At 43.7% G+C, this 25,736-nt stretch overlaps 1 protein-coding gene across 2 annotated transcripts in view; it reads left to right on the top strand.

The window, feature by feature from the left end:
* LOC133345868 (insulin-like growth factor 2 mRNA-binding protein 3-B) overlaps positions 1–25,013 on the top strand; it is a 100,722-nt gene extending 75,709 nt beyond the window's left edge. The window contains exons 8-16 of one of the 2 annotated variants that reach the window (XM_061556919.1): positions 778–900; positions 2,782–2,917; positions 7,794–7,916; positions 8,616–8,687; positions 10,754–10,870; positions 13,598–13,672; positions 14,171–14,302; positions 18,327–18,440; positions 19,641–25,013. In XM_061556919.1, coding sequence (XP_061412903.1) covers positions 778–900; positions 2,782–2,917; positions 7,794–7,916; positions 8,616–8,687; positions 10,754–10,870; positions 13,598–13,672; positions 14,171–14,302; positions 18,327–18,440; positions 19,641–19,742 — 994 coding nt within the window. In that variant the 3' untranslated portion in view covers positions 19,743–25,013. The remainder of the gene's footprint in view (positions 1–777; positions 901–2,781; positions 2,918–7,793; positions 7,917–8,615; positions 8,688–10,753; positions 10,871–13,597; positions 13,673–14,170; positions 14,303–18,326; positions 18,441–19,640) is intronic. The other variant, XM_061556920.1, reaches the window with a different exon arrangement.
* Positions 25,014–25,736: the final 723 nt, after the last annotated feature.

Raw genomic sequence — 25,736 nt, 5'->3', positions numbered from 1 at the left:
CTCCACTTTTTGTCGTTCATTAACTTCGAAAGATGTAGCCCACATTTTCCGTTGTGACGGAAACGTGCAAAGAGTGATGAACATGTCTGCGGCCTAACGAAAAAAGCTAAACTCGATAATTGACCTTGTTTAAATGGTGTTATTTTCCCTCCGTGTAGTTTCCTCACAATACAAACGGATTTTATTTCCTGCCCAGGATTGCCCCTTTTTGTCTTTCTTCTTAATCCATAAGTTAGCAGCTCACATCACTTCATTATTACTGGGGAATTGCTTTCCCTACAAGTGATTCTTAAACTGTGGGGAATGTGCGGGGGGGGGGGGGGGGCGGTCACGTAGCAATTGTAATAATAACAGAAATTTGACAAGCAGATTGAAATAAATTGCGACTGAAATAATGCCGAAGTTCCCATGAATACCACATCAGATATGTATCAGATGGATGTGTGTATGCATTGCTGAATCTTACTCTTTCCCTCAAAGTTAATGTGTTCCTCATTAATTATATATACTTTTATAGCAGATGTTGCCGTTACAAGTTTCATGCCATCATTCATTCTAATGTATGTGTTTGAAAACAAATGTAAAAAAAATTCTGAAAATTAGTGAAGACAATTGAGTACACCTATAATTCAATAAGTGGTAGTGCTGCGGTGCAATAATTTTCGAGGGTTAAATCCTTGGCAACAAATTTTTTTTTTACTTTGCAGTTAAACTTAAAGACTGTAAATGGTATTATCTTCCGCGTCCCCCTTTACCACTTGCGTTGTCTTCCTACAGAGGGGAGGATGTCCCTCTGAAAATCCTGGCCCACAACAACTTTGTAGGGCGCCTGATCGGCAAAGAGGGTCGCAATCTCAAGAAGATTGAGCAGGACACGGAAACAAAAATCACCATCTCCCCGTGAGTGTGCATCCATCACAAACACGCCCCTGCTGCCAGCTGTGTCCTCTCCTTAAGCGGTAGTACAGCGGTTAGCGCACCACGCTAAGAACCCGGTGACCCGAGTTGGATTCCTGCTCAAGGCCACTAACACCAGCGATGATTATCTGCACCGGTCCCGGGCCTTACCCTAGTTCAACTCGGCTTCAACTGAGTACGTGGGTGATGTGTAAAACATCTCCATGGTGCTGCTCACCCACTCCCCCCCCGTGTGCCTTGCCAGCCTTCATAGGTGCTCACTAACAGCACTTGCCCCAACAATCAGTTAAGGCTATACAGGGGATCTTTGTCTTTTCTCTCTTTGAGGTGGAATGCTCGTTTAAATACACAGCAATTACAAATTCCATACATGGAGGAAAATGTTAATCCTTTTTGTTTTGCCACGTAAAACTTCTGTACGGCCACAACTTTACCGCCGTCTTTTTTTATACGCTTCTACATTCTGAGTTTAGCTCATTAAAGCATTCTTTGGACTGACTGTGAAACTGCACATCTTTGAATTTCACTGATGTCTGTAACTTAGCTCCTTTTAAGTATTTCAAGTTTATTTTGTTTAACCAGGTGAAAACTCAATGACAAGGATGAATCTCATTCACACATAATTTCATAATTGTTGTACATGTTTTTAATATGCTGTGATTGTGTGCTGTGCTTTGGCGCGGTACTTAAGTTAGCTTCAGTATGATGCACATGCAGGAGTCTTCCACTTTACAGTAATGTACTTACGTGATCGGCTGAAGAATAATTTTCTGTGTTTTGGGTGTCGGGACACTCTCAGCCTGTTTAGAAATGTCTTCTTGGTTCTTTCGGTAAAGTCAAGTAGAAGGGAAATAATAAAATAATAAAAATAAAACATAATAAAATACAATTCTCACGACGTTTCGGCCACAACGCAAGCAGCCGTCCTCAGGTGAAGAACAGGTCTGTCGGAAAGACAGCGTCTGAATGAACACCACCAGGCTTGGCAGCGCATATTTAAGCTGGGTTAGGGGAGGAAGGGCGCCTTGACAAAGGGATTTGCATATCAACAGTTTAGAAATGGTTAAGAGACACCTGTGCAATTTGGACAAATTTTTGTATTTTTGAGTCCACGTTCTTTCTCCCTTCAACATGGTGACGTTCTGTTATTCAACCCTTATGTTAATTTATGAATTACATTGGAGCGCCTTTGTCAGGTGTGTCAGTAGTTGGAACCCGCTAGAACATTACTTAACCCAATGCAGTCACTCGCTTCATATGTAGACATATGGGAGCAGTTAAAGTGTCACAAAATGCACAAATAGGATCGTAATGCCTGAAAGATAGCATTTGGGTAGGATTAAAAATGATACACCAGCATGTTGATGCTCGCTCATCTTTCACGCTATATATAACTCAACACTTTGCATATGTACAAATCAGCCCATTGCTTGTTTGATAACTGTTCCAGGCATGCCTTGGCAATGTATGTCCCCTAATTGACCTGTGTGCTTTAACTCGGTGTCTCAATGATGCCAAGACCTTTCACCGTGGATAAACTGTAATACCACCAATCCCCTGTTCAACTGCGAACGTTTACCCTCAATGGCATCTTCTTTGACAGGGCATTGTGGATGGCAACCGCTTTTTGTTAGTTAGATTTGCAAGCTTATTACCATGTGCATATATATTTTATACTGCCTCCACCCCGACCTTCACCCAGCAGTGGATTGATTGTGGATTATGAAGATGATAATACTTGCGGCAGATAAGTGCCTACTGATTTGCGAATCTTGAAATATATGCTTTTTTATTCGGAGCTTTCTGGTGTGTGCCGCTGCTGTTGTTGCGCGTGGTGATTTAATAATTTTTGGTGGACCTCAGTTTACAGGACCTGACCCTGTACAACCCGGAGAGGACGATCACCGTGCGGGGCAGCGTCGAGGCGACCTCCAAGGCGGAGGGGGAGATCATGAAGAGGCTCCGAGAAGCCTACGAGAACGACCTCGCCGCCATGAACGTGAGGATTTCGCTTTTGTTGTGCAATCGGAAACCTCTTGAGTTGGGTGCAAGTACAGTGGGAGCATTGTCATTGTTATACCCTGTCTCTTGTTGTTGTTGTTGTGGGTATTATAACATAATCGCTTTTAAATGCACGTGGGGTTTTCGATTCCCAAGTTTGCATTAAGTCCTCGTTTAACGTGGGAGATGCGTTCCTAAAAAGTGCCGCGTTGGGCAAAGAGATTTCCCCGTAAATAATGTCACGATAAATGTTGCCGAGATGCGATGTACTACCACTACTACTACACACAGTGAGATGGCGGGACAATAACGGAGGGTTCGCTGCCGCGTTACTGTATCATTCTGCGTACTGTATCACTGTAGCCGCTCAGCCGTGCTGCTCACGAAAGTACTTTGTTGCCGACTGCTCAGAAACTGCTTCATAACGTTACGCGTTCTGCGTTAAAAGGAGCTATGTTACAGACAGTTCAACTGTGTGCGCCTTTGGCGTCATCTGGTCGAACACCGTATGAGACTAGGCTCTAAGGAAAGCTGTCTCTGGTGTGGACCAATCAGTTTCAGGGACAATGCATAAATTATCAGAGTATGTTTTTTGTTTGCATTCTGACTGCAAGTATTGTGGTTCATGCAAACATGATTCCTTGCAAAAGGTGTCAGTTTTGTCGCCAGAAAAAAGGGGAAAACCCCTGTTATTATATTTTGGTGCTGGCAAAGGAGGCCTCATGATGAGATATATTATCTAATACTTTCATATAAAATGTATTTACTTTTTTATTAAAACCCAATTGTTTTGCATTATGATCATTTTCATACGTTAAATAGCTTATGTATTTATTTAAGATGATTGATTCAAAAGACAGGTTTTCATAGGCCAATATCATTATCCACAAAATTTGCTCTTCACGAGCATCTCCAGAACGTATCCCTCGCTGTAAATAACGAGGGATTACTGCACTTTCGACAATTCTAGGGTTACATTCAACATTAAATACGTTCACGCGTATCAGCTTTAAAAAGGTGATTTCTTTGATCTCCCTCCTTCGAGACGATGTATAATGCCGCCCCAACGTGTCACATCTTGCAGAATATAACAGCGGGCCTAGGGGTTCAGGCTTTCCTTGGGGCAGGAGTGGCGTACCGGCTGGCACCAGGTGGCGCTCCATCGCAGCCGTGCACTGGCGCTTTGCTGGCGCCAGGGAATGTTACGTTCCTCCTCCAACATTTGTTCCCCCCCCCCCCCCCCACAGAAACCAATATTTGTTCCCAAGAGGAACCAATATTTTAGGAATTTGGGGTTCCCCTTTTGAATATTTGTGGTACCCCCTTCCCACCCCCACCCCCCTCCTTATTTGCTTGTTGCAAAATTATCTTCTTGTATAAGTCTGTATCCCTGTAATTTCAAGTAAAAATCTTTTTAGGACCACGTTACAAACTTATCTATGAAATGGTTCCATCACTTGGTTTTCCGTGCTGTTTAACTTGTTATGCAATCTGTTTGGACTTAACTTTGTTCAAACCAATGAAGTTTTTGCTCATTTGCCTTTCCCTTAGCAGTAACCAAGCCCAACTATCTCACCCTAACATGTTCAATGGTGGGAAAGTATATTGATTACAAATAGAGGAATCGATATTTATTTATACCACCACCTGATACCTGTGCAGTTAGCATGTTTTTCACAATGATAAATAATATTGGCACAAAATTGATAAGAATTGTACGTCTAAAAATGTGCATTACTTTATAAATATCTTTAAGTTAATATTTTTGCATGCTTTTGTGCCATTTAGTTGGGTAAGAGTAGAACTCGCATGGGAATGCATCCGATTTTAGTTTTTTTATGGCCAGTGTCTAAAGAGGCTTTTTTAGGTCTCTGGCAAAATAGAAACTTAGCTGAATGAGACAGGGCAGGGCTTAAGATATGGGAAATGAGAGAGGGATGAACACATGAACCCCGGGGCAGGCATCGATAGACCGCTCGACTTCAACGCCAAGGAGAAAGTTGCCAGCACAATGAAGCTCCCCCAGTACCAATGAGATTCGGAGGGTCGACACTACCAAGTGTCTCGATGCTGGCGAGCACAGGAGGGGGCTGGCAGCAGCAACAAGGTTTAATGCCAACAAGGTCCTTGAAGTTCGATTTAAAGCTTTCGTGACTGCAGCGATTCATATTCTTGGTTCTTTCGGTAAAGTCACGTAGAAGGGAAATAATAAAATAATAAAATTACAACAATAAAATTCTCACGACGTTTCGATTGCAACACAAGCAATCATCATCAGGTGTGTGAAAACCACACCTTCTACGTGACTTTACTTTTAATAATAAAAATAAAACAATAAAATTATCACGACGTTTCGATTGCAACACAAGCAATCAAGAATAAGGTCCTTAAAGTTCAACACCAAACAGGGCCCAGGAACATATGCCAAAAGTCAGTGGGAACGAGCGCCAGGAATGTGGAGAGGTCAGGAAAGGGTTTTAGAAGGCAGCACGGGGTCTAAACCAGTGATTGTTGGGGGGGGGGGGGGGGGAATCAAAGACAAAAAATGAAAACCGGAGGGAAAAAAATAATGGCGGTAAAAAATAAATCCTGTGGTATAGGAAGACATTCGGGGAAAAATCGGATTTAACACCGGCAACATTTTGCACTCTGCTGTCTCAACCCAAGAGGAGCTGGTGAGGTAGGCACGGCTGAAACGGGCACCCTTGTCGCGACTTACGTGCCGTGGCACATAGCAGTGTGCAGGCAATTAATCTTCAACTTGTCTCTGTTCTGTTTCAACTGAACACATCTCTTAAGTCTCGATTTAAAGCTTTCGTGACTGCAGGGATTCATCTTCTTGGTTCTTTCGGTAAAGTCACGTAGAATGCAAATAATAAAATAATAAAAATAAAACATAATAAAATAATTCTCACGACGTTTCGGCCACAACGCAAGCAGCCGTCCTCAGGTGGAGAGCAGGTCTGTCGAGCAGGTCTGTCGAGTAGACAGAGTCTGAGGACGGCTGCTTGCGTTGTGGCCGAAACGTCGTGAGAATTATTTAATTATGTTTTATTTTTATTATTTTATTATTTCCATTCTACGTGACTTTACCGAAAGAACCAAGAAGATGAATCCCTGTAGTCACGAAAGCTTTAAATCGAAAAATCTTTCGGTAAAGTCACGTAGAACGGAAATAATAAAATAATAAACATTAAACATAATAAGTAAATTAAACATAGAAACGTCGTGAGAATTATTTTATTATGTTTTATTTGTATTATTTTATTATTTCCATTCTACGTGACTTTACCGAAAGAACCAAGAAGATCTCTTAAGTCATCGTGCCCGTCTTGGCCACATCTCTTCTTACACACCTCTTGTCTCGGCTGTATCATCGCTTCTACTCGGACATACGGTCTCTCTGTCTTCACTCATGGCCATCTCGTGTTGCTGTCTCTCACTCTATTTCTGGGTCTCATCGCAAGGACTGCTATCTCTAATATATAAAATTTAAATTTCGATTTAAAGCTTTCGTGACTGCAGGGATTCATCTTCTTGTTTCTTACGTGACTTTACCGAAAGAAACAAGAAGATATAAAATTTACTTTACTCTGCAGCATCGGCGCTCCAGCTTTTGTCACACACCTGCTTAGTTGTTTCTATTTCGCTACGTACAAATCCTAAAGGCACCCTGTCCGTATCCCACTGACCCTGCTTCTTCACCTACCCAGTCAGTGTCTCACAGCTGGTGGAAGCAGAACTGCTGGTGACCGTGGTTTAAGCGTAACATCCGTGAGTTGCAGCGTTGTTGTTTGACCACACTTCACCACGCTGGTCAGTGTGGGTTGGTGAAGGCATCTAACTGATATGGGAACTCGGTACAATCACACGGGGGGGGGGGGGGGGGGCCCTCCGGTTGTAATTTACGACAGTGATAATGATTGCAATTACAGCTGTTACATCAATTTACTATCACAATAACAGTACTACCACATGTGGCTGTGCTCCCACATGTGATCTTCTTTTCTTTAGAACATTGTCACTCCTTTAATGTTTTAATGTGTGCCAGATGCCAATAAGTATATTTCATGTCTCCGTCATCATCGTGTTTATTTTTTAAGTAAGATGGTACAATTCTAGAGAACGTTGAACCATCTTACAGCTCTTAGTGATGCCAAGAAAACACAACCCAGATTTGTTATCTTAGTGTTACAATATATTTTTTAAACTTCTTCCTGAGGTTGGCACTATATTCTTGGTTCTTTCGGTAAAGTCACGTAGAAGGGAAATAATAAAATAATACAAATTGAACATAATAAAATCAAATTCTCACGACGTTTCGGCCACAACGCAAGCAGCCGTCCTCAGGTGAAGAACATGTCTGTCGAGAAGACAGAGTCTGAATGTCTTCTCGACAGGCCTGTTCTTCACCTGAGGACGGCTGCTTGCGTTGTGGCCGAAACGTCGTGAGCATTATTTTATAATGTTTTATTTTTATTATTTTATTATTTTCCTTCTACGTGACTTTACCGAAAGAACCAAGAAGAGGTTGGCACTGTTGAAGTGCTCAGGTCACCATATGAAGATTTGTTGGCTTCAAATGTTGGTCAGGGTTAAAGCGGTAGCAAACTCAACCGATCATCTTTTTGGATACGATAAAATGGTACCGCTTTGTAGGAAGTTATCAGTGCTTGGTCCGTTGGGAGACTGGCACCCTCCAAGGGAATTGTGGAGTTTCCCACACCGGCTCAGGGCTGCGAGAGAGAGAGAGATAGGAGTGCTGCTACCCCACGCTTGTTGTTGATGCAGGGAGTTGTTGCGAGTTGGCTTTGTTGTAAATTGCTTCGCCATTTTTTTTATCTCGCCACGGTTGTGTTTTTGTGCCGTTTCAGCAACAGGGAAACCTGATCCCAGGGCTGAACTTGAACGCAGTGGGGCTTTTCCCCCCATCTATGCCCGGAATGCCGGCCTCATCAGTGCCACGTGCCATGAACACCCCCTACATGCCGTTTGCGGTAAGAACTCTGCCCTTCCCCACTTCCTCTCTTTTAGCTTTCCATCGAGCACCTGAATCAAATTTGTTTGCATGTTTTCACTGAAATGTGTGTTTCCCTGCACGGCGTAAAGCCATTTGCAAGAACGTGTCGAGTCGAATGATTTATATATTTTTTTCTCGTTTAATTTTCTTTTTTAAATGTCTTATTTTATGTTGTTTTGTGAGTTTTCTAATACGGCTGTCTACAGCGGCACTAGTTATTGGTGTGGAGCAGTCTTCCAATGTCTCCTCTTGGTGCTAACGCGACACAGAGGCGAAACCTCTCGGCTGTGCTACTGCTAACAAAGACTTAAATCCCCTCTGTATAGCTTTCGACAACCTGTTGGGGCAAGTGCTGTTAGCGAGCAGCTATTATAAAGGCAGGCACGACACACCGAGAGTGGGCAACACCATGCCCGGCCGCCTTTGTCTTCTTATTAGCAATGTTACACACCGCACCAGCTACTCATTTGAGATCTGAGTCGACCTAGGGGAGGCCCAGGATCGGTTTGGATAATCGTCACTGGTGTTGGCCATGAGCGGGGTTCGTGCTTTCTCTGTGGGTTTCGTGAGTCGTCGTTCCCCCCCACACACGACCCCCACCCACGACCCCCACCCACGACCCCCCCCCCCCATCCGCCAGCCCTCTACACCGTCCCTGTCTCTGTGTCTGATTCAGAGTCACCCGTCGTTTGTGGGTGGTGCGTACGGCACGTCTGCTGTCACGCCGGCAGTGGCCCAGCCCGCAGCTGTAAGTGCAGCTAGAGGGGGGAGCTCCTGCCGTAGCGTTGTAGTCACACAGTCCTGGCGCCTCCTCACTGGTGTTCAGCGTTTCCTCTTCTTATCCAGATACAGCGCAGAGTACTCTGTTGCCAAAATAGTCATGGAAGAGTCTGAAGCTAGTGAAGGCATTTAAAATAAATAACTATGAGATGACAGGTTATAGCCACAGCTTTGTGTGAAAAAACGAGCAGAGATCTCAAAGGATGCCTTGAGTTTAGATGTATTTGTTTTATTTTATTCAGTAATTAGCCAAAGGGGAACACAACACATTACCGTCATAAAAATGTTTTTGTTTTAGTTGCAGCATACGATAGCCATTTAAGTATATGTTACTTGAGACCATCAAATGTGAAGTCTTAGCTCTTGGAGACTTGGTAAAAACAATTTAAATGGGCATCATCTATTGCTATCTGAGCCCCCTTTTTCTGTTTAATCAAAGGGCAGGAATTGGCTGTTGCATATTCCATGTAGCAGCTTCCCACGTGATTTTGTGTGTCCGTGCGTTGCCCTAACCTGCTTGCAGCACAAATATTAATTTGTGATTCGTATTTAGAAAATTGCTTCTAGTACTCTTCGTGCTTGATCGTCGTTGTTGTGTGTGTGTGTGTGCGCTCATGTTGCCGAGCCAACATTAACACAGGCTCTCACCTCTGTGCGATGCTGCTGCTTCTTAGAGTGCTTCTTTTGCTTCTTTAGTATGGATTAATAACGGCAGATTAAAGATACCATGTTAGATTTGTTATCTGCTCAATGCTTTGTTCAGAAGCAGAGTGGATCTCGTCGGTTCCTCCTATAAAGGAGTGAATACCGCAGCAGCAGCAGCAGCAGCGGATTGTTTACGACGCCGTCGATGGTTTCGGGAGTCGTGGCCGAGCACTCGCAGACCGCTGGATCTTTGATGCGCCCATTTGTGCATCAGGTGACCGCATCGGCAATGCCCGGTCTGGATTCGTCTGATGCTCAACCATTGGCATGGTGGAAAGTTAACACCGGGAGGTTCGACTTTAGAGAGTGCTTCTGCAATTGTAAATAACCTTATTGCTTTTGAAATGTAAAGTAAGAGTAAAACCTCTCAAAGTCAGACCAATTTGGTACAACTTTTCTGGTTATGAGCGATGTCTAGTCTACTGCAAATAATGAAATGGTGATAAAAACCAACATGCATATTAATAACATTCATGTGTATCTACAACTTAAGACATGTAATTAATGCTCGATGACAATTAACTATTGACAGTGAAATATTAACAGTTTTAATAACACGGAAATTACTACTGTATAATTAACCTGTTACGTTATCACCACCATGAATCAGAATTGGAATGCTAACATTCATTGGACGTGGACAGCTGCAGAGGTATTTTGACGTGCTTGACGAATATACATTATTTGTAAGATAAACGTAAAAGAAATGTGAAATGATGAGACCATATTCTTGGTTCTTTCGGTAAAGTCACGTAGAAGGGAAATAATAAAATAATAAAAATTAAACATTAAATAATTCTCACGACGTGAGACCATTCACAGCGAATGTAGATGAGCGTGGCTTCCAAGTGCCATGCTCACCGGATTTTTACACGACTTGGTGTAATTAATGCGCAAACTATGTTCCTGCCGGAGTTTTGTGTCCTCTTTATTTCTCAGTTTAGTTATTTGTTTCGGGCAGCTTGCACTGAATTCGAGCTTACTTCAGTCTGGCTTGGGGAGATTTTACGGTGCAGTCACATCCTACGTTCAATCAACAGATTCAATTGGCGATGTCCACAGCTCTGCGCGCTCCCTTTGCCCCCTTTCGAAGCTTTGCCTGGTAACCACGGCTCGACCCTCTGCATGGTTTTGTCACCGACCCCCAAAGCGTCGTGCACGTTGGTGGTTGCGTCCACAGCGAGGCACCGCCACGGATTCCATGCGACCCGCTGCCCTGCCGTGTCGCGCGCGTGCGCGTACATGCTTGTCTGTGTGCTTGCCCACCACCCCCACCCCGTGTGTTTGTGCTGCATGCACGCGTGTGCGCGTGTGTGTGTGTGAGAGCAGCAGACGGAGCAGGAGACGGTCTTCCTGTTCATCCCTACGCAGTCGGTCGGTGCCATCATTGGCAAAAAGGGCCAGAACATTAAGCAGATCTCAAGATTTGCAGGCGCCTCCATCAAGGTACATTTGTGCGCGTGCGAGCACGTGTGTGTGCGAATGGCTTGGTGGTTTTTAGAATACCTCCATTGTCGAAATGATTGTAGATTGTGCGGCTAATGGGTCGTGTAAGAAATACTTATCGTGTGTGTGAGGAGCTATGGATATGTGAAAGAGAGGCACAATCGTCTGCTAATTTATTTTGTGGATTGCATGGATAACCTCACCGGAAGACCAAGGGAGGAGGAGGGGAGGGGATAGCTCGGGCTAGATGGAGGGAGACTGTGAGAGTGGATCTAGGAGGTCACGTGGCTACTATGCACCGGCTGTGGTATCTAGCGCAGGGTAGAAAGCAAGGTGCGGTGGCATGATGACAAATGGCTTTGGCCATGATGACATCTTGATCTTGACAATGCAGTTGTAATGTTGTATATTCCGATTGGTAGACTTTAAGACGATGGAAATTGAGATATGATATAGTGGTTAGAAAAAAATACTAATGGCAACAGTTTGAGTATATTACAGAAATGTTACACAGAAGATAGTTTCAGTCAGGATAGTCTACACAAGAGAAGAATAATATATATTTTTAGATATAATTTTCCCATGAAAAATTACTCGATTTGAAAAACCATCCAACCCCGTGGACTCATGTTTTTGCCACTTCCTGTTTATTTGAACACCGCATTAAATGATAATTACACTGAGCAAAGTTGTATGGAAAACATTAAAGTACATAACTGTGTTGTGATTCATGTGCTCTTCAAGTATGCGTATAAAATGCACATTTTACATGGAGTAGCATATGTTTATTCCGTGTCTCCTGTGATTCATGTGGCTTAGTCATATGCCTTATTCTAATACAGTTTTAGCAGTGAGCTTTATTTACCCGGTTGGCAGACTTACACGAGTATTAGTCACAGGATCTTGAGCAATTGATGACGGATCAGCCATGCATCTAGATTGATTTCATACATCTGTGTAATCACGATTGTAATTTTGATAGATGCAAGATGTTTCCCAGTTAAATATATTTTGTTTTATCCAAAAAAAATTTCAGCAATTTTCTCAAAAGTAACAGATTGTCGTAAAGTCACGGGCTCAATATGAAAACGTTAAACAATTAAACTTTTAAATATTTATTTTATTTGTAAACAATTGTAAAAAAATCGGTAAATACAGTTTGTTCTAGAAATGTTTTGTGTTGGTTTTAGGCCCCAGCTAAAACGTTTAAAGTATTTAATCATGTTTACTTCATGCTTTTAACAAGTAGCAGAGGTCAGTGGAGTTTGATGTGGGTGATTTTATGTACATTACATATGAGGGCACATGCAAGAGTAAGGTAGATGACAAAGACAAAGATCTTTCCATGTAGCCTACACAGGCTGAATTTGTCTGTAATAAGGTAGGGCACTGATAAGGGGTAGACAGGTCTGTAGTGGTGAGTGTACTAGTGGTGAGTAGTTGTGATTGTCTTTGTGTTTCTCCCTTGTTGCGATGGGACTTGTAGGATGTTGAGATGTATAAGGGCACGGGGTGACCAGTACGGTCTGAATTTGTCTGTAATAAGGTAGGGCACTGATAAGGGGTTAACAGGTATATGGGTCCTGCCAAGTTTTCGCAGTCGGGGGGAGCGACGGTTGCCCTGCAGATTCCAATTGAGTTCTTTGCGGTGTCATTTAAAAAATAAGTAATATTTGAAAATACTTTTTTTTAAACACGCTTTAATGAAATGTACCATACGAGTAATGGCAGAACTCCACGACTCCAAGAAGTGGCCCCGAAGCTTGCCATAACGTAAGGGGCCGTTGTGATTTACAGCCAACGTGAGTTGAGCGTGGACAATTAGACCCAAGGCGAAACATAAGATACAAAAAAGATTGCTTAAAAAATATATATATGTTATTTTTAATGATAGAATATAGTATTGTCATCAGTATGACATACGTATACCAAGTCTGCAGTCGATACCACATTGGGAAGTGGGTTAAAATTGAGTTACAAGATTTGAGGATACGACAACAGACAGAGGTGAGGATAGAACAGACAGAGTGAGTTAAATAAAAGCGTGTGAAAAGAAATTGGGCAAACTTGAACCATGAGATTTGGCACACAACGGCCCCCTGTTGCGAATGACATCACGGGACGCTTGAACGTCCGCTGTGAAGCAGGCTAGGGGGTGCGTGCTTCATGCTCAGTACGCACGCTGCAGCGTTGACCAGACCGGCCGCTGGAGTCCCCGAGCGGCGAACCTCCGCGTCGAGCGGCGAAAACGCCCCGCCGCTGGGCCGTGCCACCACCCAGTTGTGTGAATGGTACTCATACTCTTAGGTTTTTTCGGTAGAGTCACGTAGGTAAAAAATAAAATTAAAATTAATAAAAGTATTAATAGAAATAAAATAAAATAAATGGTTATTTTATTTTAGTATTAATAAAAAAAAATATAAAATTTATTATTATTTTTCATTTCTATTAATACTTTTATTAATTTTAATTGTATTTTTTACCTACGTGACTTTACCGAAAAACCTAAGAGTATGAATCCTTGCAGTCACGAAAGCTTCAAATCTAGAATTAATGTGTGAATGGTATTGATGCTGAGCCATGTACTTTGGCGGTATCTGGCACGCAGGAAAGTTTGTTTCTGCTCCTTCATGATTCTTGCCCAATGGACGCTTCTCCGTCACGAAAGATGCGCGCCGGGCTGCGCTGTTGCGACTTGCGCCGTGTGTGACCCCCGTCTTCTCGCAGATTGCGCCTCCTGAAACGCCTGACGCCAAGGAGAGAATGGTCACCATTACTGGCCCTGCTGAAGCACAGTTCAAGGTGAGAGTAACCCCTGGTGGACATGCCCATTACTTCGGCATTGAAATGATAACAAAAAAAGTTAATTGTTTACTAAATATAATAAAGTTTTTTTCATATTTAATGTGCGTTTTTCACCATAACACCAAGAACTCGAGAGATAATTACATTCATGGTACGTTGCAATAGCAATCACCTGCTCCATGTATTATAATTATACACAAGGCTATTGCTTGTAATTGTTACCGTGTCATTAGGTGAGGGGAGGACATTGTGTGGGCACTGATTGTGGGGTTCAGGATCAGAGTTAATCGCATTTTGATCCACCGCTCTAAAGCCAACACCCACCCAACGTTCAAAACGGTGGTTTGTGCTAATTACACCACTGATCTCTGGGTAACAGTCGAACTCCAATCTCCGCATCGCTGTGCAAAAATGTGACGAAGGATATGGCAAGCTTCGCGGCATCCTGTACGGCGTGTCACCCGTGCGCTCGTTGTTGGCTGTGTGCGTCTCCAGGCCCAGGGCAGAATTTATGGGAAATTAAAAGAAGAGAATTTCTACAACCCCAAGGAAGAAGTGAAGCTGGAGGCACACATCAAGGTCCCATCGGCCGCTGCCGGCAGGGTCATCGGCAAGGGAGGGCGAACGGTACGATTGCAACGCCGCTGAACAGGCCGCACCGGTCATGCTGACGCACTCGCACATGAATAGATACAGGGTGTCCAAAAATGAATACAGTAAAACCTTGGATTGCGAGTGTTTTGCAAGACGAGCAATTTTTTAAAAATAAATATGAATTTGATGAACGAGCGAGGTCTTGCAATACGAGTAGCACGTGTGTACGCTTTGTCTGCCGAGTGTCACGTGATCACAACTGATATACGAGTGCTTTGGATTACAAACACGTTTCCGGAACGAATTATGTTCCCAATGCAAGGTTTTACTGTAGACCAAAAAAAAACGTTGAATGGTTTTATTGTTCTTCGAGATATTGACGTAACATGTATATGAATACATGTGATAGACTTATAAGTTTTTGTTATGGCATTGATTCGATTTTCTCGAATATCTAATCAATATAATTCAGCATTCAGCCTCCGAGAAAACATTTTCCAACACAGCTGTAGAGATGGATGATGACACAGCATCAACAATATTATGTTTAAGTACTTAATGATCCCTTGGTTTGCTAGTGTAGACTTTACTTTTAAAAAAACTCCAGAGATAAAAATCAAATTGGTGTGAAGTTGGGTGAATGGGTGGACTTGTCTTGTCACCATATCAGAAAATGGAGTTAATTCTGAAAACAGAAAGAAAGTACCAATAAATATTCACAAAAAAACTAAAACTTATACGTCTAATGCATATATTCATACTTGATTTAGCGCTTTCGTGACTGCAGGAATTACTCTTTGGTTCTTTCGGTAAAGTCACATAGAAAGAGAAAATAATAAATTAAATACTAGCATACGACGTTTCGATTGCAACACAAGCAATCATCATCAGGTACAAACGAAAGAGAAAACAAAATCTAGTTAACTTAGAAATATAATGCAATACAACACAGAGAGTCGGCTAACATAACAGTCAACACCCTACCTGGTTGATTACGTTCTTCCAAAGATTGCTAAATTTAACACATTCCTGCGGAGGGAGCTCGTAGGAACATTGGGTTGCTCGGTCAATGGCCAGGGTCAACGGCGGCGTGGTGTATTCCGCAAATATGGTCGACTGTGAGGGCGGGCACAAGCCGGCGTGAGTAGGTTCAACGTTGAGTGTTATAAGGGCACCACGGGGTGACCAACCCCTCCCCACCCAGCCCCTCCCCACCCTCCCCACCCAGCCCCTCTCCACCCTTCCCACCCAGCCCCTCCCCACCCTCCCCACCCAGCCCCTCCCCACCCTCCCCTCCCCGACCCAGCCCCACCATCCCCTCCCCACCCAGCCCCTCCCTCCCCACCCAGCCCCTCCCTGCATGACGGACGGACACAATAATCCCCCGTGGGCTGGTGCAACCAGGAGGTTCCTACCAGTAAGAGAAAGATTAAACACAGAACCGAAGATACACGGACAGGACACACAAGCAGAGAGAGACAAACACATAGGCACACACATCAAATGTACGCCAGTATCTAATAACTATATATAAAAACCAGTCCTGTAGTGTGGCTGAGGTTCACTAGCCACGTGTGGATTTTTTTCTCTCAGAATTTCATCACTTTGGCTGCTTTTATGAAAAGATAATACAATGTGATGTTGAGAAGACAAGCACTTCCACTTAACACGTGGAACACATTCTTGTAGTCGTAATGCTCTGTTATTTCAGGATTGTTCTCACAAGCACTTTTGCATGCTATAATAACATTTTCATATTCAATGGTTCTTTCGATAAAGTCACGTAGATAAAAAAATTATAACAATAAAATAATAAAAATGAAAATAAAGTGAATCCAAATTTTTTCTATCATTTTTATTCACTTTTTAATATTAATGTTAATATTTTTATTACTTTTTTCGCTTTATTTAAATTTTTATTATGTTATTGTTAATATGTGTATTATTTTTATTAACTTTATTTTAATTTTTATTATTTTATTGTTAATATTTGTATTATTTTTATTCACTTTATTTAAAATTGTATTATTTTATTGTTAATACTTGTATTATTTTTTATTCCCTCTATTTTAATTTGTATTACTGTATTGTTATTTTTTCTATCTACGTGACTTTACCGAAATAATCATAGAATATTAATCTCTGCAGTCACGAAAGTTTTAAGTCAAAATTATAATAACATTGTTAAGGTTGTGATGCACTGTTTTTTTTTTTATCGCGTTGTTCCGGTTCATCATGGTTCTGTAGTGTGTCCTGCATCTTTTCGTCCTTGCAACCTTTTCTCACTGCAAACAAGCCAGGCGTTATTCTATTAACCTTTGATGTCCGTACGAACACATGATACAATAGTGTTAACTGTTTTGAGGCATTTTGTCTTTGTGTGTTTTGCATTTGTCTACTAATTCGTTTGTTAATTATCTTAATACGCACATGAGAGTCAATTGATATCTCTTTGGATGGAAATGTGTGTATAAGTGTTGCCTCGGCACAGTTGCCTGTACGTTGTCGGTTTTTCTTCCCATTCCGCTCCGACGATGTACGTGAACATCATCAAAAGGGAACCGCAAAGGGGAAAAAAATACTCCATCGCTACCGAGACTCCCACAAGGCCATGCGGGAGGGCGTGTGGCACGGTTTGTCACCAGCTGTAATAGAGTGGTCGTGTCGCTGCAGTTCTCTGCGGCGAATACAATGTCTTTAAAAACAGCAGCGCTACGACTCTCTACATCAAATTTGCGCAAACCGCTTGCGCTTTCCAAGATTCAGCGGTCAACGGGTCACCCACCCTGCAACTTTCAGTCAACTCGTAATGGGAGAAAAGATTAATTTTTACAATTTACTTGGAGACTGATTTGGAATATTGAGCTCTCGTTGTAAATGTTCTTTCGTACACATTTGTAGGTGACTGTCCTTGGGGAAATTTGCTCTGAAACTTTTTCAGAAGGCTCTAGGAATTGAATCGTCATTTGTTCCATTCAAACTGTCCTCATGGCAAGCCCACCACACCAACTGATAAGGCTGCCTCCACACCAAAATTTAAATACAATTTATTTCAAAGCGCAGTGTTTGGGCCAGTTGACATATGGAATTGCGGTCATAATCACTTTGCGTGTACAAGGTCATTTTTATTTAGAATGTCCCCAGTTTTTGGATACCACTTTCGCTGCCCATTGGACTCATCTGATATCGGTGAAAATAAACCGGTGTGATCATCATCTGCATCAGAACATCAACACGCTGATGCGCACAGCTCCTTCGTGAATGGGAAATTTAAAGGCACGTCACAGAAGTGCAATTGTGGCCATACAACCTAAACTACGGACCATGCGGTAAACCACTGCAGCTCCTTCAACAGAGGAGGAACAGCAAAGACTGCAGCAACTCTCTCTCCTGAAGCCCTCTTGACTTGGCCAGCAACAGAACTCGACGTTTAGCTCCTGAACCATATTGCCATCATTAGCCGTGGCCAGAAAAACAACTGAATGTAATGCCCTCTAATAAACTAACACTATGATGGCACCTCTGGCACATATACACAGCACATGAGCCGACTTTATGTCATCCAGCCAGGCGGTGCTTGTGACAAAGCACTCAACTCACCAGTTTGTTGTCTTTCCCCACACCGTTGATTAGCACGGTTGGCTACGTACGGTGCGAATTAAATTCAACATACATGCGCAAGAATAGAGATCAGTGTGAAATTCCAGATTTGATGCTTTCGTGACTGCAAGGATTCATACTCTTAGTTCTTTCGATAAAGTCACGTAGGTAAAAAATAAAATTAAAATTAATAAAAATAAAATTAAAATCACGACGTTTCGGAGGCAACCCAAGTCTCGGAGGCAACACAAGTCTCCGTCATCAGGTGGGACTGTGATGACGGAGACTTGTGTTGCCTCCGAAACGTCGTGATTTTTATTTTATTTTTTATAAATTTTAATTTCATTTTTTACCTACGTGACTTTACTGAAAGAACTAAGAGTATCAGTTTGAAAACGGTATCGGTCATCCCCCTGCACCCCTAACCCCCCGTCCCGTCCCATCTCGTCTCGTCCAGGTCAACGAGCTGCAGAACCTGACGAGTGCCGAGGTGGTCGTGCCGCGGGACCAGGCGCCTGACGATGACGACCAAGTTGTCGTCAAAATCATCGGGCATTTCTTCGCCAGTCAGGTACAGCTGCCGCTGTGTGTGGTGCTCACCTTTTCAGCCGCACTTAGTCTGGCGCGCTGGGGCACGCCCCTTATCCGTCGGCACTGGAGGTTGCATTGGTGGATCGCCAAGATGTCGTGTGTTGGGGCCACCCACCACCCCTGCACGGCTATGAAGGTGGCTGTGAGGTGGCTGTGAAGGTGGCTATGAAAGTGGCTGAGAGGTGACCACGAGGTGACATTGAGGTGACCAGATGATGACTGCAGTATGGCAAGAGAGATTGCGGGACCATGTTATAGATCTCGCAGCCTTGTTACTCGATTAAATGAGTTGTTATCCAGGTACTACAATTCCCCCCCCACCCCCCACCCACATGTAAAATAATCACTAAGGAATTGGCCAAGGATCTCAATGTATTTTCTAATTTGGTTGCAACACGATTCATGTGGACAAATCGCAACACTGCAGCATTTCTACAACCCGTAGACTTACCTGTTTCATGGAATTCGGCGACCCCGTGGCCTACGATGCCTGGGTCCTCCGCTTGCTCTCGCCAGGGCTGCATTGTTCTTACACATTTAACAAAACAAGCGAAGTCAAGTTCTTCAAGGCCGGCAGAAAACCTCTTCAGACTTCCACATCTACTGACCACGGCGTCTCACCGCTTTCTTACGCAGCGATGGCAAGTGACTCGGGGGTTAAACTGTGCAGGGACCCGTTTCTAAGCGTTATTAAATTGTAAATATTTGATACATTTTTACGTGTTGATTAAATGTTAGACGGTAATTACACGTGAATGTAATTTAACTTTTATAGTAATTAATTCTTTAATTACTTGCAGTATGTCAGACATCCCACATAACCAGAAGAGCTTTTTTCCCCCAATTTGTCTGCCTTGAGAGGTTTTACATAATTGAATCCGCTTCGAGGTTGATTCTGCCAAAAGCGTTAATGAGCTTCTACCCGCGCTGTACATTTATGCCCATGTCTTCCATGTAATTCCACACAAATTCGATCCACATGCTTCATTTCCCCCTTTATATTACCTTACCAGTAGCAACTGCCACACAGCCTGTGTGCTTCCAGGCACGCGATTTCATTCCTCCATGACCATTCCCCAAGCGTTTGCTTCGTGCACCCACATCGCCGCACAGCTTCCGTCCACCCTTGTTCTAACCAAAGTTCTTCCATTCCCCGACCCGCTGTCGTTTCTCCCCCAAGACGGCGCAGAGGAAGATCCGTGAGATCCTGCAGCAGTATCGGCAGCAGCAGCAGCGGCAGCCACCTCCGGCCGACCTTCCGGGACAGTCCCGGCAGAAGTAGCCCCACCACACCCCACCCACCTCACCACGCCCGACCTCCTGGGCAGTCCACCAGCAGACACCACAGGGATGGGGAGAGGGCTAGGCACCCAAGCAGGGAGAGGAACTGCTAAGCACCAGTGTTAAAGGCAGAAATCCGTATCAAGTTTTCAGTTGTTTTGTATTGTAACGTCAATTTTAGAAGAAAAAAATTGCTTCCCACCAATTGTCTTAAACCAACGACGATGAAATGTGGACTATGTTTTATCACCTGCCTTTTATGGAGGATTGTATTTCTTGCCTGGTCCTGTTTCCTCCCCTTTCCCTGTAACCAAAGTATTGTTTTTCTCTTCCCCCCACCCCCTCCCATTTAGAAATTTTTTTGTTAAAAAAATTTGGCTTTTTTTTTTGAACAGGCATTGCTTAGTGTTTACAACCGGCTATTTAAAACCAACGGCATAAGTCCTTGCTTAGGCAATGGGAATCATTTTATTAGGTCTTTACTATTTTTATAAGACGCAGTGGGACACTACAAGTGAGCCCAAACTGAGGAGCAATGAATGTGCTGGCCAAGGCACGGACACATGTGCTTTTTTTTAACAGAACTACCTCAGGCATTAAGTACCTCAGAGTTCCTTTTGTTCCTTTGGGATGGTTTTGTATGCTTTATAAATTGAAAGCCTTGAGCATTTTATTTTTTTAATAAAAAAAAGGGTAAAATGTGGTTGTGGGGCCGTCGGTTTGGGAGATAAACTACCGTTTGGTTTTTTTGCCGAGATGTACATTTTCCCACTCCCGAACCGACAGCTGGGCGTTTGTGATAAAAAAGAAAAACGTTTAAGTGACGCTTCAGAAATGTCGAGCCTCATTTCTACTGAGGTAACGACACCACCACCACCACACACCCCCCTTTGGGCTTCACACGTTTTCGCAACGACGATAATGAAGACTACACGCCATGCCTATGTACACGCCATCCAAAAAGCAATGCCAGTTATGTCAAAACGTAGTAAAGATATGACCTTTTTACAACAGCGGTGACAAAAGCAAAAAAGAAAAAGGTATCACAATGTAAGAAGTTGTTTGATGTGTGTATCGGGCGGCTATGAATACGAACGTCGGACACTGCTGCTAGGCCGATGAGTAGGACACCAGGATCTTCCGTTTGTTCGCCTGTTTCTCCTGCAGTCAGTTCGGAGGTCTTCTCAGCGCCGGGAGCCTGCGTTGCTGGCTTGCGTGCGTGCGTTTGTTTAGTTTTTAAGGCTTCGTGCTCCGCTAATGAAGGAGATGTAAGAGCGCGAAACCCAGACGTATCTCGAGGAGTTTTCTTTTTCTTCTTCTTCTGCACGAGCTGCGCTTACTCTGCAGACTAAATCCTCCCTGCGTGCAACTCGGAGACCCGATTTATTTCTGCGATTGTGTATGGGGATCGTCCAGTTACATCTCTCGCTTTTACAGGGTGGCACCCTGTCACGCGTAAATGTTCCATTGTGATCGCAGTGTTTACATTTCGGAATTGATGGTCATCGACAGGGACATCCTTTCCTTTGTGCAAGATGCCACCCTGATCTGAGAAACTAATATTTCCCAATCTCTGATGTTACGGTGCCTGTGTTCCCTTAAAGCTGTCAGAAATACTCTCACCTTAACAGGCTAATTGTCGTGCTGCTTTTACAGATGTGTATCTGAATCAATTTCACAATGTAATCAGGATTTGTGGATTTTCTACATGCATGTTTTCTCTTTAAGCAAAATACATTGCTGCATGACCTCAGGTATAAACTGCAGCAGAAAACCAACTGTCTCATCTGACGTGGAGAGAAAATGTGTTGTAATGGTGAATCATGGTTTTGTGCTAATGTAGTCGCGTCGCTTCGACACGAGCGGATGAACTATGATTTGTGATGAGCCCCAGCATGCTATGGGGATACCGTTTTTTTACAGATCACCTTTAAGGGAACACAGATTGGTGGGAGTGAAGATGTTTGATATTCCAGCGATGATAAGAGCTGCACAGCGCGTCCTGCCCAGCGCCATCCTGCCGCTGTGCAACTGCTATGCATGCTGGGAAATCTGGATGTGCTTGGACCAATCTGCAGGTGGAATTTTATGCACATTTGATGGATAATGATGGTGAAAATTTGCATCTTGATTTCACTGTTCTGGTGGATTGGTAACCATAACAAAAAAAATGCAATCAATCCGTCGCTGGAACAGCCTTTGGTAAATTAATTTCAGTAAAACAATTCGGCTCCCCTCCAAAAAAATTAGTGGGTCCGTATTTTAGGATCCACAATTGGACGTGTCCAGTTCGAATGTTCCTGCCTCAGCCTTGCCCTGCCACAGAATATCGCACAGTCGCTGTTATTGCTGCATATCTTTTCAAACAATTCAACTAATTTTTTATTTTACCAAGTAAGGCCCACTGAGCTATATATTTTGTTATTTTGTCAGACGCGACCCATCCACAAATGATAGCTGAACTCAGTTGGCTCATCACGTGGAAATGTATAGCAGCCAAATACTCTAAATTCACGTTTATAAATGTGGAGGGAAGACCCGGAGAAAAAGGTAGTAAACATATCGCCACCACGGCGTCCATATCTGCCTGGTCCACCAACCCCACATCTCACCACCGCCACTATCTCAAGGAAAATCTGGTTTATCTCTGATCAAACTGCCACGGCAGATACTGAATGTACCCCCATTAAGACCACACAACAGCAATACAAATCTGCAGTAGAACACACAGATTGCACAGTTCTCGCCCAGGGCAGCAAAAACCTCTTGACGTGTGATAGACAAAAAAAGTAGCAATTAACTTTGCTATATTATTGCCATCTATTTAGCCTCCGTTTGGTTTTCAAGGCATATGTGAGGATCGTTCAAGGTTAACCTACATGTTTTTTCTCGTCCAATATGCATATGGATTTGTTTCTCGAGGTAGTTTATGACTATCCGTTGGAATGTACTTCTTTACATGTGTCTATGCCAGCAGCATATACGTGCACACCTTTGCCTGATTGCATCGCATACGTCCCTGCAGGACTTAATGCCAGCACGTGCCTTGGGGGGGGGGGAGTGGGGGGGGGGAGTGGGAGGGGGCCTCCAGCCACACAACATGACAGGGGGGACACATTAGGGCCTTGGTGGTGGGACAGCGTGAAACCTTCCGCGCCCAAGGTGCGCGTAACGACAGATCTGGCCGGGAGCTCATCCTGCCTTCTCGGTGGCCACGTTGCGCATTCCTTGGGCAGCAGATAGCCCCGCACTTGACTCCTGCGCCCAGTTTCCAGGCGCGATCTGTTGCTCTACACCCGCCCCTCAGATCTCGATGTAAATGTTCCGCACAATCGCGACACCGTTTCGCGGCGTCGGCCACTGCGAAAGTTCTCCGTTTGTGAAAAGCACAGGAGCAGGTCGGTTAGGGTGGCTATAAATGCGCATCGATTGTAACCCGATTTCCGCCTCCTTTGGAAGCTGTTCTCTCTCCGTCACTCGAGACTTATGCTCCTTGTTGTCGCCATACGTTTATCCAGCAGGCAGTACAAGTATATCAGGGTTGTTTAATTTTGCTTCCAAGGAGGTGACGTCATATCACGTGACGATACACAACAGTGCCGCGTTATTCTTAGACTCGACACGAGTTTCTCGGTGTTCGGAGAAAAAACGAGTAGGTGAAACTTGAACGGTCCGCATGTGAACGACGGTGTAGAAACACAAACTTGAACATGAAATCGTGCTCACACAATTACCTGCCCTACGAAAGCGTTTTGCACGTTTCGGTTGCAACTGAACCGACTTCGAATCACTGCCTTCGCTCAAGTGCCCAACACCTAAAACGCAGCGTTGCGTTCACCAACGGTGTGGACGAAATCGTCGAGGCATCGAAAAGGCTGAACGGCGGTGGCGGTGACAACAGCACCGGACGGATTGGAAGCGTCAATTATTGGCGGTGCATTCGCCCGATCTTAATTCGATTTTATGGGATCGCAGAACGTTGAGAAAAAAAGGGTTATTCCCTTGAAAACAATAACGGTGTGCATAAAACAGAAAAATTCCTCGCGCGCCCCCACCCCAAACACCCCCTTGGTTGCACACACAGAGCCCAATCCATGTGCGTCGTCTCCGCGTGCGGAATGTGGAGCGGCCGTCTCCTTCCTCTGCGCGTGGCACAGCGGCCGCTTGTCCCTTCTCCCGGCGCACGAGGCGCCGCGTGGCGGTAGAGAATTCCGAAGAGGGGATCTAAAAGGTGCATCCAAATATGGGGAAACTTTTCCCACGGTCCCCCCTTTACACAAGAGCTCATCTTCATGCTGGATCTACCTCTTCAGATTTGTGCGGTGTTAATTGCTGTCGCGATAAAAACAAAAACTATTATCTGGTTGAATAGATCTTAAATGCAGTTGTCGTGGGTAATACACCTGGTTATATCGGTATATACAATGTAGTCTTTTTAATATACAGATTTGTTTCGACAGCTGATAAGGGGGGGGGGGGGGACAATGTGGTTTTAATTTATGGCAACGCAGGACAAAAAAAATCTCAATGACACGTGGGGCAGGAGTGAAGAGGTCAGTGGAGTTTTTGCTTTTTCACTTCCGGACGTCATGAACGTGGAATTGTGGAAATGGACCCGACAATGTTTCATTTCCTCCACACTTTTATGGTTTTTTTCTTTTCAAGTAAATTGACAATTTTTATCAAACATAACTACTGGTAGTCGTAGACATTTATTTCAACACAAAACTTGTTGGAATTAACAAAAGGGTGGTTTATTTTAAAAAAACGTGTTTTTATTTTGAAAAAAAAATTGCCTCTTTTTCTGCATAGCTAATCCATATTCTTGTAGTTCGTTATTTTGACGGTGAAGTTGTCTGGGCTGTTTTGTTTTGTTACTTTGGCTCTGTGTGTGCAAGAAGGGTCGGTGGTTCTCTCATCACTCATTGCTTATTGCCCAGGTGCGACTTCACTTGTCGGCTTTTTTACGGATCCGTGATGTTTTTAGTTTAATTCTTTCTTGCTGTTGATTTACCTCTAATAATCATTTTTTATTTATCTATCATTCCCAAGTCTCCTGCTGCTGCTGCTGAGAGTGTGAGCAATGTACACATGCCAGTCCTGTTAACGGGCCCATGTCAGTCCGCATTCAACAACCAGGTTGCACTGTGCTTGGACCCCCATGAATTTGTTTTCTCACAATCTCTCTTCATATCAGACATGGCAGTTGCAGTGAACTCAACTCTCAATAAAAATTGAAGCAGTTTTGAACAACCTTTGTGGAGTCCATTTTTTTGTATTGAAACGCTGATATAAAAATGCGCAACGAATCAACGCGTGCTTAATCTTCTTTCATATGGATTCATCGCAGCAGATTAAAGATGTAATGTTTTTTTATTTGTTGGCCGCTCAATTTGCCGTCCCTCCTTTAAAGGCGTGAAGACAGCAGCTGTTTACGATGCGGGTGGATCTTTGGAATTCGTGGCCGTCGAATCTTCGATGCGTCATTCGTGCATCGGGGTGACCGCATCGGCCATGCCCGGTCCTGATGTGTTTAATAATCTTCCGTCGTAATAAAATGGTACGATTTACCAGCGTTAGTTGTCAAGTCAAGAACATCATCGGATGCGGAATTAAGTTGTCATCCTGCAGGAATATGTCATGAGGGCCAATTGTTCAAGATGCGTTCCATTTTGCATTCTAATTAAACACTTTGCAAAAACTCCTTTGGTTTGGTCGTGACATTAAAATGTGCAAGCCTTCATCCGTGGGAGTATATAGGTCACAGGCAATAATGCCAGTTGTTTTTTTTTACACATCCCATTGTGCGCACGGCTGTCTGAGCAGTGCCTAATTTCAGCAGAGTTTGGTTCACTCCGTAACAGATTTCGGCCGCCTTTGTCACGCACACAAAGCAGCAACTCCGGGATTCTAGCGACACGTCAACCTGCTCTCAACGCGCTCGTGACCACTCGAGTGGCCACGTTCTCCTTGCATTGTCTTTACCCCTTGAGGT

Source organism: Lethenteron reissneri, chromosome 23 (genome assembly GCF_015708825.2).
Source record: "Lethenteron reissneri isolate LAM-NWPU_2019-01 chromosome 23, ASM1570882v1, whole genome shotgun sequence".
Lineage (NCBI taxonomy): Eukaryota > Metazoa > Chordata > Hyperoartia > Petromyzontiformes > Petromyzontidae > Lethenteron > Lethenteron reissneri.
This window is presented reverse-complemented; position numbering and strand designations above follow the sequence as displayed.